Raw genomic sequence first — 12782 nt, 5'->3', positions numbered from 1 at the left:
CCCAGACCACCTCCCGCCATGTGCCATGAAGGTGATTTGGCAAATGGTGCCATCTCTGCCCTGTGCTTTAATCCATGTGCTTCTGCTGATCGCTGGACCTGCAGCTCCACTGTCCCAGCTGCCTTCCCTCTTTGTCCTAGTGCTCACACAGGCAATGGACCAAATCAGCTCAGCCACTCAACCCTGGTCTTGTCTCACCATCATATATTGAGACTTTTTAAATTTTAATTTAATATTTATTTTTTAGTTGTAGTTGGACACAATATCTTTATTTCATTTACTTATTTTTATGTGGTGCTGAGGATCGAACTCAGGGCCTTGTACCTGCTAGGCGAGTGCTCTACCGTTGAGCCACAATCCCAGCCCCTGTACTGAGACTTTTCAAAGCAAATTGGTAGTAGTTCATTTTCAAAATGGGTAAGTGGTATTGGGGTTGTGGCTCAGTGGTACAGCACTTGCCCAGTAAGTGTGAGGCACTGGTTCAACTCTCAGCACCACATATAAATAAACAGTCCATTGAGAACTAAGAAAACATTTATATTAAAAAAAGGGGGGGATAAGTTATCATCAACTGCACATCTTAAGCAAAGACCGAAACATCCCAAGCTAACATCCAGACTCACCTGCCTCCAAAATCATCCTCCTCTTTACATAGGAGTCCAGAAAAGGAAGGTGAGGCTGGAGGAAAGGTGGGCTCTGTGAGGGCAGAGGATGAACTCTGGGTAAAAGGAAGGTGGACCACATGGATGATGTGCCAGTGGGGGGAGCAGGTGTTGGGGCATTCCACTGCCCAGCAGCTAGCTTCCAAAGCAGGTGCCCCAGAGGCCTTGCTGAGTTATGACATGTGCCCCAACCTTCAAATGCAGTGTTTAATAAAAGCCAAAAGACAGAATACCAAACTATCTTTACTGTTTACAGTAGTAAAGGGTAACATAATGTACAAATTGGTGAACAAACAACAGAGCCAACAACATCCCACCAGAGCCCATACAGCAAAACAGGAAATGGGGACATTTCTGCAAGATCTCAAGCAAGCAAGGTGATGGGTCACTGTCAGGTGACTATAAAAGGCAGAGAATGGCCATCAAGCAGCAATGGATCCTTACAGGACGATAGGCAGAACTATGAACATTTTAATTGGTAAAGATTCCCAAATATCTCACAGAACTGGAGTCACTGTTCTAATGCATAATTTCGATACTTATTTGGACAGTGGCAAAGTAAAAATCCATAAGAACACTAAGTCACCTTTCTGTGGGTTTCTTTTGCAACCACACTTTGAAGCAGCTCTTTTATACAACATAACTGCAAATTCAGTGATATTTCATCTTACTTTATATAAAGACCATAATTATCTGTTAGAAGTAAATCTGAGGCCACAATACAATTACCAAATGAGAAACATGGTAATTATTTCCTGGTTTTGAAAAGATAAAAGCTGGTTTTGGTTGTGCCAATCATTGCCCACATACCCACACCCAAGCACCGAGTGCAGAGGTGGCATCCTGGGCCTCAGACCCAGAGGGGACACACTCAGGAGCAGAAAGCACTTGGGCCTTATTACTGAAGGACTTATTTTGTTTTTTACCTTTGAAGAAGTGTTCCAGTATTTTGCCTTCAACTATACCATATGCTTGATGAAGTCTGTCATTTGCAGCTTTTAGAATTTTAATAATGCGCCTGGTGGAATTCCACCCCCCCCCCACTCTCCCACAGATGCACAGTGTGAACATGAGCTCTCCACGTGATTCGGACAAGTAGCTCCAGCAGTGACCACTTCTCCAGGGGTGAGAGCCTGGCCACAGACTGAAAGCCAACATTTGGCCACAAGTTTGAAGGAAAACATGTTTTGAGAGGGGCAATGAACAAAACCGAGAACAAAAACAAACCCAAAACCTTAAAACTCATTTCACAAAGAGAACAATGTGATTGGCCCAATGTAAGCTGTAGACTCATCCCTGCAGAGTTTTGAGCTGCACTTGAAGTGCTTGGAGGATCGTTTCGGTGACTGTCCTTGTCTCTCTCGGACTCCTCTGTGATCAGCGTGGTCGCTCACCATTCAATAACAAACGCAAGGACGATGGCCGGGTGTGGGGTGGTCCCTCTGGAGGCCATGCCTCCCGTCTGCTGCTGGAACACGTCGATGGTGTCCTCGTCCTCCATCTCCAGCTGTCACAGTCCCAGGCAGCCCAGCGAGAAGGGACAGGGAACATCAGAGGAAGGGAAGATGTCCGACTGCCCCCCCACACAACCTAGTCACCCCCTGCTGTGCTGGGCCACCCCTCCTGTGCAGCACGCAGGGAAATCACAGTGACTGCTCCCCACCTCGTGTGCTCCCACAAAGCTCAGAAGAATAGTCACAACTAAGAATTCTGACAGAAAAACAGTGATTAAAAAATACACTGAGCGCTGGGAATACAGCACAGTTGGTGAAGGGCTTGCCTCCATGCACCAGGCCCTGGGTTCAATCCCAGCACCACCAAAAAAATAAATGAATAATAAAATAAACTGGGACTGAGTGATAGAGCACTTGCCTAGCATGTGGAAGCACTGGGTTCGATCCTTAGCACCACATTTTAAAAAAATAAAATAAAGGCATTGTGTCCATCTACAACTAAAATAATAATAAATAAAGTAATTCTTATTACTTATTATTAATAATTTAATTATTATTAAAAAATAATAATAAATAAAGTAAACTGAAATATCTAAAATTCCTGGGACAACTACACAAAATCAAATTCCAGTGAAGAGCTTCCAGTTAGCCATGCAAGTGCGACGGTCATGCCTACAAAACCCAAAGGCAACTGGATCTCCAAGGAAGGGTTCACAAAGTAAAAGCCCACTGTGGACAGGGATCCTGTCACTCAGAGACCAAGGCAGAGGTGGACAAGCTTCCTGCTCCTCCGACACAGGAGGGATAGAGACCCTCCGACCTCTCCCCATTCTCTAAGCATGGGAGCTTCTGCAATTCCCCAGACTGACTGAGGCCAGGAGTAGGAGTGGGAGCTCCCAGGAGGCTTCCCAGAAGTCCCTTCTAGGCCCGCTGCAGACACACCTGGGGAGGCTGGAGCCAGGAAGCATCACTGCTCCTCCATGCCACCTGCTCCTGGCTCCTCACTCCAGCCCAATGCCCACCAGCCCTTTCTGCTCTCTTCCTCCCTGGGGAGTCCTTGCAGAGCCCACCCCTTTGGCTTAGTCATGTATGATTTCCAAAGGTGGCTAGAATATTTTTTGCAATAATATTTTCAATATTTATGCTACTAAATGTCTTGCAAAAATATTTTCACGTGAAACATTCCAATTTATTCTCACCACCTCTAAGGAAGAAAAATCAAGTACCATCTCCATTTCACAGGGAGACAAAACTGAGACTCCAAAGCAAGTGACTGAGACCACAAGGGTCGGGTGTTGGTGAAAGAGCTGCACTTGGGACTTGAGCTGGAGAACATCTGGCTCCAGGGACGGGCTCTCTGCACCACAGCACCAGGCCCTTTGCCGTGAGGAAGGCGGGTGCTCACCTGCACTTCACAGGACATGACGGGCACCCTGCCCACCCACAGCACTCACACAAGACGCCACAGGAGACAGGAATCAGGCCCAGGTCTAGCCAGATTGACTGCAACCACAAGCTAGGAGTCCACAGAGCCACGGCAGGAGTCCTGGCAGTCCCACCAACGGCCCTGGAAATCAACATGACTAAGCCAATGGCAGTCCCACCAATGGCCCTACAGCACAAGCCCCACACTCAGATCCCACCTCAAAGACAGGGTGAGGTCTGACAGTGCCATGTTCTCATTTGAAAAACATCCCAAAATGCCAAAACTTAAAATCTAATAATTCAAATGATCAAGAAAACGTAAGGCATTCTCTTATGTGCAGCCCTCGGTAATTCTCAAATAAGCATTCCAAATGGTCACTGTGCAGACGCAGATGGGGAGGAGGTCCTGGACACACAGAGCTGGCTTCATACCTGGGCTGGAGTGTCTGTTTCATTAATTGGCTGCCCATCAAACCTGAATCTAATCTGTCTCATTGACAAGCCCTGGAAAGAAAAAAGCAATCACCATTAAGTATCCCAGATAACATAGCTTAACTCAAGGAACAAGAATGCCTGTCAAAATATCAGAATTCTGAATGTGCACTGAATTATGACCCAGCTGAGTATGAACACAGTGGCCCTTATCGATGCCATGGACCACCCTGGAAACGGCTCTCTGACATCCTTCCCCTCCCTGATCCACCCTCTCCATTCCACCCAGAAGCCAAGCAGCGCTTCTGTGCAGCCAGCACCACTGCTTCCCCCTTTACAAAGTCCCCGTGGACACACAGGTCAGGTGGCAAGAAGGCCACATGGAGGGCAGCAGGAAGGAAGGGCAATGACCCCTCCACATCCTGAGGGAGCAGGTGAAGGAGGCTGAGGACAGAAACACTCATTGGTCAAGCAGCTCTGCTTCCCTGCAACAGGACAAACAGGGTACAGTGCGACTTGGCTGCCTCCAGAAGCTGCAAGGAATAACATGGAGAAATGAAAAGGCACAAACCCTAAGGACAAATGGAGAAGGGAGGAGCCAGCAAATAGGCTGTGCTGTGGGGCTGCTGGTCCAAGGACATGGACCTCGGGTCTCAGGGTGCAGAAACCAATGAGTTGCAGGAGGGGTCAGCCAGTGAACTGGGGACAGAATCAGCATGCAGCTGATTCTGATGGCTGCTCAGCAGATACCCACGTCATGGCACCAAGTGTCCCTCCCAAGGCAACCAACAAAATGTCCGCTTCCTGGAGACGCAGACTTGGGAGCAGGCACCATACTCCAATGGGCCTGAGCCCCTCAGTCCTCCACCTGTGTTCCAGGATGCAGGACAGAGCCATCCACTCCTGGGACGCTTAGTGACCCTCAGATGGCAGCATCTGGGTGCCCCAGTCAGCAGTCCCAGCAGGCCAGCACCTGTGGACGTGTGGGCCCCTCAACACACCCCGAGCACAGTACGCACCATCAGCATTTCGGTGTTTGCTCCTTCACCATGCACAGGGAACTAGGGGCAGAGGACATTTCAGGAAAGACAGAAGGTGAGCTCAGACAGAAGGGGAAAGGCACCGAGGAGAGGGGACACGCACCAGAAGGGCCACATGCGTGCACACAGAGCCCTCCACAAAGTGACAGCCGCTGGCTGCTGCTGAGCAACAGGCACAAGCAAAGAACAGACGGAACAAAGAACTGTTGGAAATTACAATCCTGACAGAACTAAGACTGGCAGTGTAAAAAGACAGAGCCGGGGGAAATGCCCAGGAAGGGACCCACAGCAACAGCTACATCCAGAGCAGGACAAAGGACACCGTGGAGGACGGTGACTGCAGCAGGGTCAAGAATCCAGGGACTGCGACCAGGAAGGACAGAGTGCACCCCCTAGTCGAAGCCAACTTCAGACGGAAAGGGAGACTAAGGAGGAAGGTGAAACTCAGGCCTGGGAAGAAGCTCAGGATACACAAGACAGAGCTTCACAGAGAAGACGGGCCACACACAGGACCGTATCAGGACATCATCAGTGTCATGAAAACTGCGCTGCAGGCTGAAAGGAAGGGATGCAGAGGCTGCTGAGGAGAGGGAACTCGCAAGGCCCTCAGCAGGACCAAGAGAGGCAGGGGAGGCAGGGGCCAGTACTGGAAGATGCAGGGGCTCCATCCACCAACACCCAGACACTACAGACCAGCAAAGCAAAGACGGCAGAGAGCAGCCCAGCACTGTGGACGTGTCCTGCTGCAACAATGCACACGGATGCCAACCCAGGGCCACGGGACAGTGTGCAGAGGGCAACCTCGGGGGCTCCTTTCCCACCCTTCACAGCTGGGAATCTCACAAGGTCACAGCCTAGGAAGGAGGAGGTGAGTGTGCAGCTGCCGCACTCCCAGGGGCCAACAGCGGCTGCCCCAGGAGCAGGGTGTGACAGTGGGGCCAGAGGCCCAGGTCTACATTCCAGAGATTTTTGTTTAAAACATATTGGAAGCAGGGACTGCCAAAGCCAGTGTGGAAAGCAGAGGTGACAGTGTGCTGAAGAAAGGCAGTTTCACAAGCCACGCCACATCCAGGGGCCCACTCAGGACAGGCCCCTGCCGAGGGCCACCCAACCACAGGGCTGGGGCAGAATCCAGGAACAGCAAGACTGGCCCACCACAGGCACACAGCAAAGAGCAGCAAGCCCAGGATCCAAAGACTGTAGGGGTTGCTGGACAGCACCTGCCTGCCCAAGGGACACCAGGTGGGCCCTAGTGAGAGCAAGAAACAGGTGGCCCGAAGCATAAGCTGTGGCCCTCAAGTTCACATGACACTAGCAGCAGCATCCAGAAGTGGCCGACCCCTCAGGACACGGAGGAGGCTGACTACTTTGAAACCTGGTCAACAAAGGGGGCAGCTCAAGACAGAGCACCTGCCTGTCACACCTGAGGCCCCCAAAATCCCATGATCCCAGCACTACACACACCCAAATCTAAACACTGGAAACCAAACTGTGATAAGGGCAGTGTGTCTGCAGGAGAATCTCAGCTCCACGCCAGCTGCAGCTCCTGGTTCAGCTGTCAGCCCATACATGCACCACTACCCATGAAGGCGTGGGCAAAGAGTCCCAACTGCAGGAACATGGGGGATGCCCATGCCCCAGCCAGAGGCAGCCCTCAGAACCCTGGTGCATCTGTGGAGGGAGGGCACCTGCGTCCCCAGGCCGCCTAGGAGCCGGGGCAGCAGCCTGTGGCCAGCCCGCACCTGCCTCTCGCAGTAGGCCTTCATCAGCTTGCTCAGAGGGGTGTGCCTCTTGATCTTGAACTGCACCACTGAGCCATCCTGCCCCGCCACCTTCAGGTTGATGTGGTCGTTCTCCGTCTTCACACCCTCCTGCAAGAGACAGGACACAGCTTCAAAAGTTGGCTCAAGATAATTGTGAATTAGGAGGATCACAATTTCAATGCCAGCCTCAGCAAAAGCCAGTCACTAAGCAACTCAATGAGACCCTGTCTCTAAATAAATAAAATACAAAATAGGACTGGGGATATAGCTTAGCGGTCAAGTGCTCCTGAGTTCAATCCCCAGTACCTCTCCAAAAAAAGAATGTTCTGCCAATTACCAATGTGATATTAAATATTGAATGATAAATGAAAAGATCTGAACTTAATGACATTCTCCATTCCCCTTGTTCAGTCTGCCTCAAAATATTTTTAAATAATTTAGCCCATTTCTAATTCTTACAATACATACAAAATAAAAATAGTACAATAACAGGTGCACAGTACAAAAATGAATTATGTATGTTTTTTCATGTAAGTTAAATATTGTTCTCTCATCATATTAAAATAATGTGCATAGAGACTGGGGTTGTGGCTCAGCAGTAGAGCGCTCACCTAGCAAGTGCAAGGCGCTGGGTTCCATCCTCAACACCACATAAAAATAAGTAAATAAATAAAGGTATAAAAAAAAGATGACTGTGATTTTAAAAGGCAAGTCTTTATTAAAAAGTCATTAAAACCAACCTAATTCTTAAAATTCTCCAGCAATGCAGAGTCACTCATGTGACTTTTATTTTTACACAGAATTTATTTCTAACTTCCTCTCACTAAGCACCCATGCATAAGGAAATGTGGGGCAGAACTGGAGTCTCACAGAAAAAGCTGATTGAGTCAAAGAAAAAAAAAGTCATTTAATAACAATCTTGGAAAAAATTAAGAGACAATCCTTTGTCCTAGAATCGCTCTTATGAAGGTAATAAGAACACATGTCCACAGGTTACGTGGCTGGTAAGACAAAAATCAATATCCACAACCTTGAGGGACCCTGGCACCTGAGGGGCTTTGTGGGACCAGATTCCATCGGGGGCTCCCAGCTGCAATGCCATCACTAGGACCAGAGGAGCCACCTCTGTGAAGTCTCCACTTCCGAGCAGTCCTGTCCTGGGGAGCTCAGTGTAGAGCAGGTGCCTGGCATGCATAAGGCCCTGGGCTCTATCCCCACCCACCAAACCCATCAGCCTATCTGATGGCAGTCATCCTGGTGCTTTATTTTTATATAATTCAAGATACACACAAGCTACCGAACAATAGCATAATGAGGGTTCTTTGTTGCCTGGAAGAACATTTTGAATCAGTTCCAAAGTTTATGTTAAGGGGCAGTGAGCCACCCATATAGGCCACTTAGTCTGAAAAGGAAGTGAGGTTCCAGAGCTATTTTCTGTTTTCCAAAGTACGTCTGGCCCACCAGATTGGCTACCTGGGAGTCCACAGGAATGACCTGTTTCTTACAAACTCAGTGAGGCCCTCTGACCCAGCGGAAGGCCAAGTCCAGGGCAGTCTGCAGAGTCTGTATGTCTTCACACACAGGCCTGGCTTTCACCGTGTGCTAGAGCCCAGACTCCACGGAAGCACCCTGTCCCTCTGATGCCTGTTGCTCCCTTCTTTTCCTAGTGGGGAGAGTCAGGCGCCCTCACTCTCTCCCTGAACACCTGGCACACCTGGCCAGAAAAGGGGAGCAAGGTGCGGAAGGCTTGCACATTCATGAGCTGTGGAGCTCCCTGTGCACAGCCCTGGAGATCTGGCAGGAGCAGAGCCTGTCCAGGGAGCTATGGTGGCCTGAAAAGTGGCACCTGGGGTGAGGGGCTCCAGCAAGGAGCTGGTAGACGCATGTCCCTGCAGCACTTACCCACCCCTCTGGCGAGGGCCAGTGGCCAAGTGCCTTCCTCCTCTTGGGGAATGCCAAGGCTTGCCCTGCAAACCGCAGCCCTCTCCAGAGCACAGCTCCAGGCCTGGGCAAGGTGGTAATGCTGATCAAGGGACGTGAATAACCCAAGGCCCTGCTCTGCCACAGAACCCCTTGAGCTTCCCCCTTCACTGCCCAGAGAGAAGGATGCTAGGGCTTCTTCATCTAAACAGATGCAGGACTAGAACCCTGAAGCCAGCAGAAGCACAGCAGGTGCCAGCACAGGCCAGGGGGCAGGCCTGAGACACTCTGGCCCCCTAACAGAGACACCAAGAGGGAACTGTCCCAGCCCTCAGTGAATCTAATAAGTGAACTTAGGAGTTAAGAAAGAAAGCTGAGGCCAACCTGGGCGACTTAGCGCCTATCTCAAAATAAAAACTAAAAAGGGCCGGGGATGCAGCTCAGTGGTAAAGCACCCCTGGGTTCAATCCCCGTACATCAAAAAAGAAGAAAATGAAAAGACCACATAAATTTTATTATATTTACCTTCGTTAAGGGAAGGTGAGGTAGAAAAGAGCTGGGCTGAGGCGGGAGGATCCCGAGTTCAAAGCCAGCCTCAGCAGAGGCAAGGCGCTAAGCAACTCAGTGAGACCCTGTCTCTAAATAAAATACAAAACAGGGCTGGGGATGTGGCTCAGTGGTCAAGTGGCCCTGAGTTCAATCCCTGGTACCTCCCCCCCCCCCAAAAAAAAGAGCTGGGAGAAGCAAGTAGGAAAGTTGGCCCACCAAGGTCACATTCCCATGTAACAAGGCAGAAACCCAGAACCCATGCAAGCTCAAGAAACTGATAGTGAAGCATCTGTGACCCAGTGACCATATTCTCTCCAAAAAAAAAAACAAATTGCAACACAGTAACCTAATTGGACAGGGGCACACATGAACACCAGACTCCTGGTACCTGGACTCAGAGACCCACTGTTTTTTTAACCTCCAGTCAAGAGCCTTCAAGGCCAACCTCTTCCCCTCTGATCTTACCATATAAAACCCCAGACAACAGACACCCATTGGCAACCCTCTCCTGGGACCCACCCTTTCAGGAGCTCTGCTTTCTATTACTCCAATAAATCCTGTTACTTTGCTCTTGCCCTTTGTGTCCCTGGATTTCATTCAAATTCATAAGACAAAGAACCCACCCAACCCCATGCTCTGTGCTACAAAGTCACCGAAAAAGCACTAGGGCATCTGTGCCTGGCCTAGGATCAACAGGTGCTCACCCAACAGGTGTCTGGGTGGACAGTGGTGTAATAAGGCCCAGGGCTGCAGTTGGACCTTTCCTCAAAACTATCACTCATGGGGCCAGCCGAGGCTTTCGGGTGGGTTCCCCCCGTCCTGACAGCCAGGAGCCCTCAACTGAAAGAGAGGGTGATCTATTTCAGGACCAGGCAGGTGATGGAGAGGCAAAAAGCATTCGGCTCAACACTTTGTTATCTACTGATTAAAACAGACCCCCACAGGTCAGAACACAGGACCAAAACTTTCCGTTTAATTAGGAGTCAGCAACCTTGGCCTTCCCAGGGACTACAGTGGGGCCCGAGTACCGCGATAGCCAGCAATGCACCACAGGACTGCCATCAAGGTGAGCACATGCAACCAGGACAGCGATGGGGGTGGGCACCCACCTCAGTACTCAGATGGAGGGCGGCCACCCCAGGACGTAAAAGAGGGGTGCAGCCCAGGACTGTCATAGGTGTCTGCCCTCCAGGATTGCTATGGGGGTGTCCCAGCACCAAGGAGCTATGGGACTGCTCAGAAGGGACGACTTGATGCTCGCACAGTCACGCGCTGCCTGGGAGGCTGGACTCGACCTACAGCCAGAGGTCACGCCGAGGAGAGGGGCGGTGGCACCGGAGTGAGGACTGAGGAAGACACGCCAGGTGCAGACGCGGGAGCTGCACTCGCCAGCAGGGTCTGCGCTCAGCGACAGCGGCAGCCAGAGACGGCAGGCTGAGCAGACCGGGTCCCAGGCCACCAGCCCAGCGGCTCCCCAGAGATCCAGGCTGACGGGCCTAAGAGGCGGAGTCGAGAGCGGGCACGTAGGCCGGGGGCGGAGCCAGGGCGGGCCCGGGAGGCGGGGCGTACTTCGGGGCGGAGCCATATGGGAGCGAGGCACCATCTGGGCGGGGCCGGGCAAGCCGGGCCCCCAGGGCGGAGCCGGGCGAGGCAGGGCGTGGCGAGGCGCGCTGGGGGCGGAGCCGGGCGAGGCGGGGGCGTGGCGAGGCGCGCTGGGGGGGCCGCGGGCGCCGGCGGGGGGAGGGGCGGCGGCGCGGTCCGCGAGCCGAGCTCCCGGCAGGTTGGCGGCCCGCGGCGGCGGCTCTGCGGGCAGCTGGCGGGGCGGTCGTCGCGCTTACCTTGGGCTTCTCCTCGGACATGGCTGCGCGGCGACAGCAGCGAGGCGCGGAGGCGGAAGAGGCAGCGCGAAGCGGGCGAGTCACGCTCTGGGCCCCGCCGCTCTCCCGCCGCAACTGCTCGCGGGGCCGCGCTTTATCCCCAAATCCCGGCGTGCCGGTTGGCTGGGCGGCATCACGTGGCTGCGCGCGTGCACGATGCGCGCTCCCCGTGCCTCGGGGGCGCGCCCGGCCGGTCGCGGTTCCAGGCGGTTGGAAATGCGTCACGGGGCGGATCCCCGAGTATCCCGAGCCCCGGGGGCGCGCAGGGCCGGGGGCGCGCAGAGCTCCAGGGTGAGGAGGGACCCTGGGCGCGCCAGGCTTCCGGTTGGGGACGGCGCCAAGGTGCGCAGGGCCGGGGTGGGGGCGGGGGCCCAGGGTAGTGGGTGCCTGCGCTCAGGCCTGGGAGGCTCTCTGGCGTGGCAGGCCCCGCGGTGTGCAAGGTCAGGGCCTGGACGGTGTCTTGCGGGGCCTGGGAACCACCTGTCCTGGTGGTTCCGTTCCACCCACCTCGCCCTTACCATGTTTAGTTCCGTGGCAGAGCCCAGGCCCCTTTCCTGTGTGCAGACTGCGCTTCTAGGAGGTAAAGGAAAATTAGGGCAGCCTGGCCAACCCTCTTCAGGGGGCCAGGGAAAGAAGCAAGTGACCTGTCCTGGCTTTCGGAATAGGCTCGAGCCCTTCACTGACTTGAGGTGAAGGTCCCAGTTGCAGGCCGGGAATGTTCCAGGCCTGCAAGCCTCATCCACTGAAGATAACCCACATTTTGTTGGTTGAGTGAGCCTGCACAGATTCCTGGGTCCTGAAGTTCTAGGTGGGGTGGCCAACCACCCACAAAGTCCCCTAGACAGGGTAGAGCTGCCAAGTTCTGCTCGCTGCACCTCCCACTCAACACTTATCCAGACTGCATTCTCCATCCTCCTTCGTACCTAATTCCAGTTTGGGGCCTTCTAAACCCCAAAAGTAGAAAGCACCTGGGAGAAGAGAGTGGCAAGAGACACAGGAGGACACCCTTGTGACTCACGGTTCTGCTGTTTCTAGAAGGCTGTCCTAAGTCACCCACACCCAATCCTCCCAACTCATTTTACATAGGAGGAAACAGTCTGTTGGAGGTAAGTGACACACCCAAGGTCACACTCTAAGAAGCACTACTGGAGTCTTGAGTTAAGGCAGCAGTCTTGACCTGTGTCCAATGCCACTCTGACTGCAAACCCAGGGACAGACCTCAAGGAGACAGAATGTGTTCTCAGGTGGTCAGAGAGAATGAGCAGAGAACTTGAACCTGTGTAGTTAGGATGTCCTCCATGTGTCAGGGAGTATGAGTGCCACCTCACCCTGTCCTTCCTTCTGTATCCTGATGTCCTTAGAAGGGATGGACCAGTCAGGACTGATTCACCCACCCCCAGGCATGCCAAGCCACGTGCTGGCCAGCTGTGTTCCAGAGCTATATAGCAGTGTTACCGCTGTTGACCGGCTTCCCCAATGTTGAAGTATAACACCAGAGAAGCACGCCGAGGCAAGGTCAGAGTGGAAAGTAGAAGTTTGTTAAAGGACAGCAGAAAAGACTTCTCCTGGAGGAAGAAGGGGACCCAAGAGGTGGAATCCACTGAAGGGCGAATGTGTTCCCCCTTTTATCTTTCAGTGATGGATGTAGGTGGAAAGGCTC

General features: G+C 52.6%; 1 protein-coding gene across 1 annotated transcript; it reads right to left on the bottom strand.

The window, feature by feature from the left end:
• Positions 1-887: 887 nt before the first annotated feature.
• On the bottom strand, positions 888-11228 carry Sumo3 (small ubiquitin like modifier 3). Its single transcript, XM_076868388.2, has 4 exons — positions 11084-11228; positions 6756-6884; positions 3974-4045; positions 888-2169 (listed from the first exon to the last, which is right to left on the bottom strand). Exons 1-4 carry the CDS (start codon positions 11102-11104, stop codon positions 2053-2055), a joined length of 339 nt encoding a protein of 112 aa, XP_076724503.2. The 5' UTR covers positions 11105-11228; the 3' UTR covers positions 888-2052.
• Between the last annotated feature and the right edge of the window lie 1554 nt (positions 11229-12782).

The sequence above is a fragment of the Callospermophilus lateralis genome, chromosome 10 (genome assembly GCF_048772815.1).
Source record: "Callospermophilus lateralis isolate mCalLat2 chromosome 10, mCalLat2.hap1, whole genome shotgun sequence".
Lineage (NCBI taxonomy): Eukaryota > Metazoa > Chordata > Mammalia > Rodentia > Sciuridae > Callospermophilus > Callospermophilus lateralis.
The sequence above is the reverse complement of the archived record's forward strand: the minus strand, read 5'-3'. Positions and strand labels throughout refer to the sequence as shown.

What these genes read in the sequence shown, in the direction of transcription:
- Sumo3 (XM_076868388.2), bottom strand. Translation starts at nt 11,104, where the DNA reads ATGTCCGAGGAGAAGCCCAAG. An exon ending in AGGCCTACTGCGAGAGGCAG is followed by an intron (nt 4,046 to 6,755) that starts GTGCGGGCTGGC and finishes TTTTCTTTCCAG; the next exon opens with GGCTTGTCAATGAGACAGAT. An exon ending in AAACAGACACTCCAGCCCAG is followed by an intron (nt 2,170 to 3,973) that starts GTATGAAGCCAG and finishes GGACTGTGACAG; the next exon opens with CTGGAGATGGAGGACGAGGA.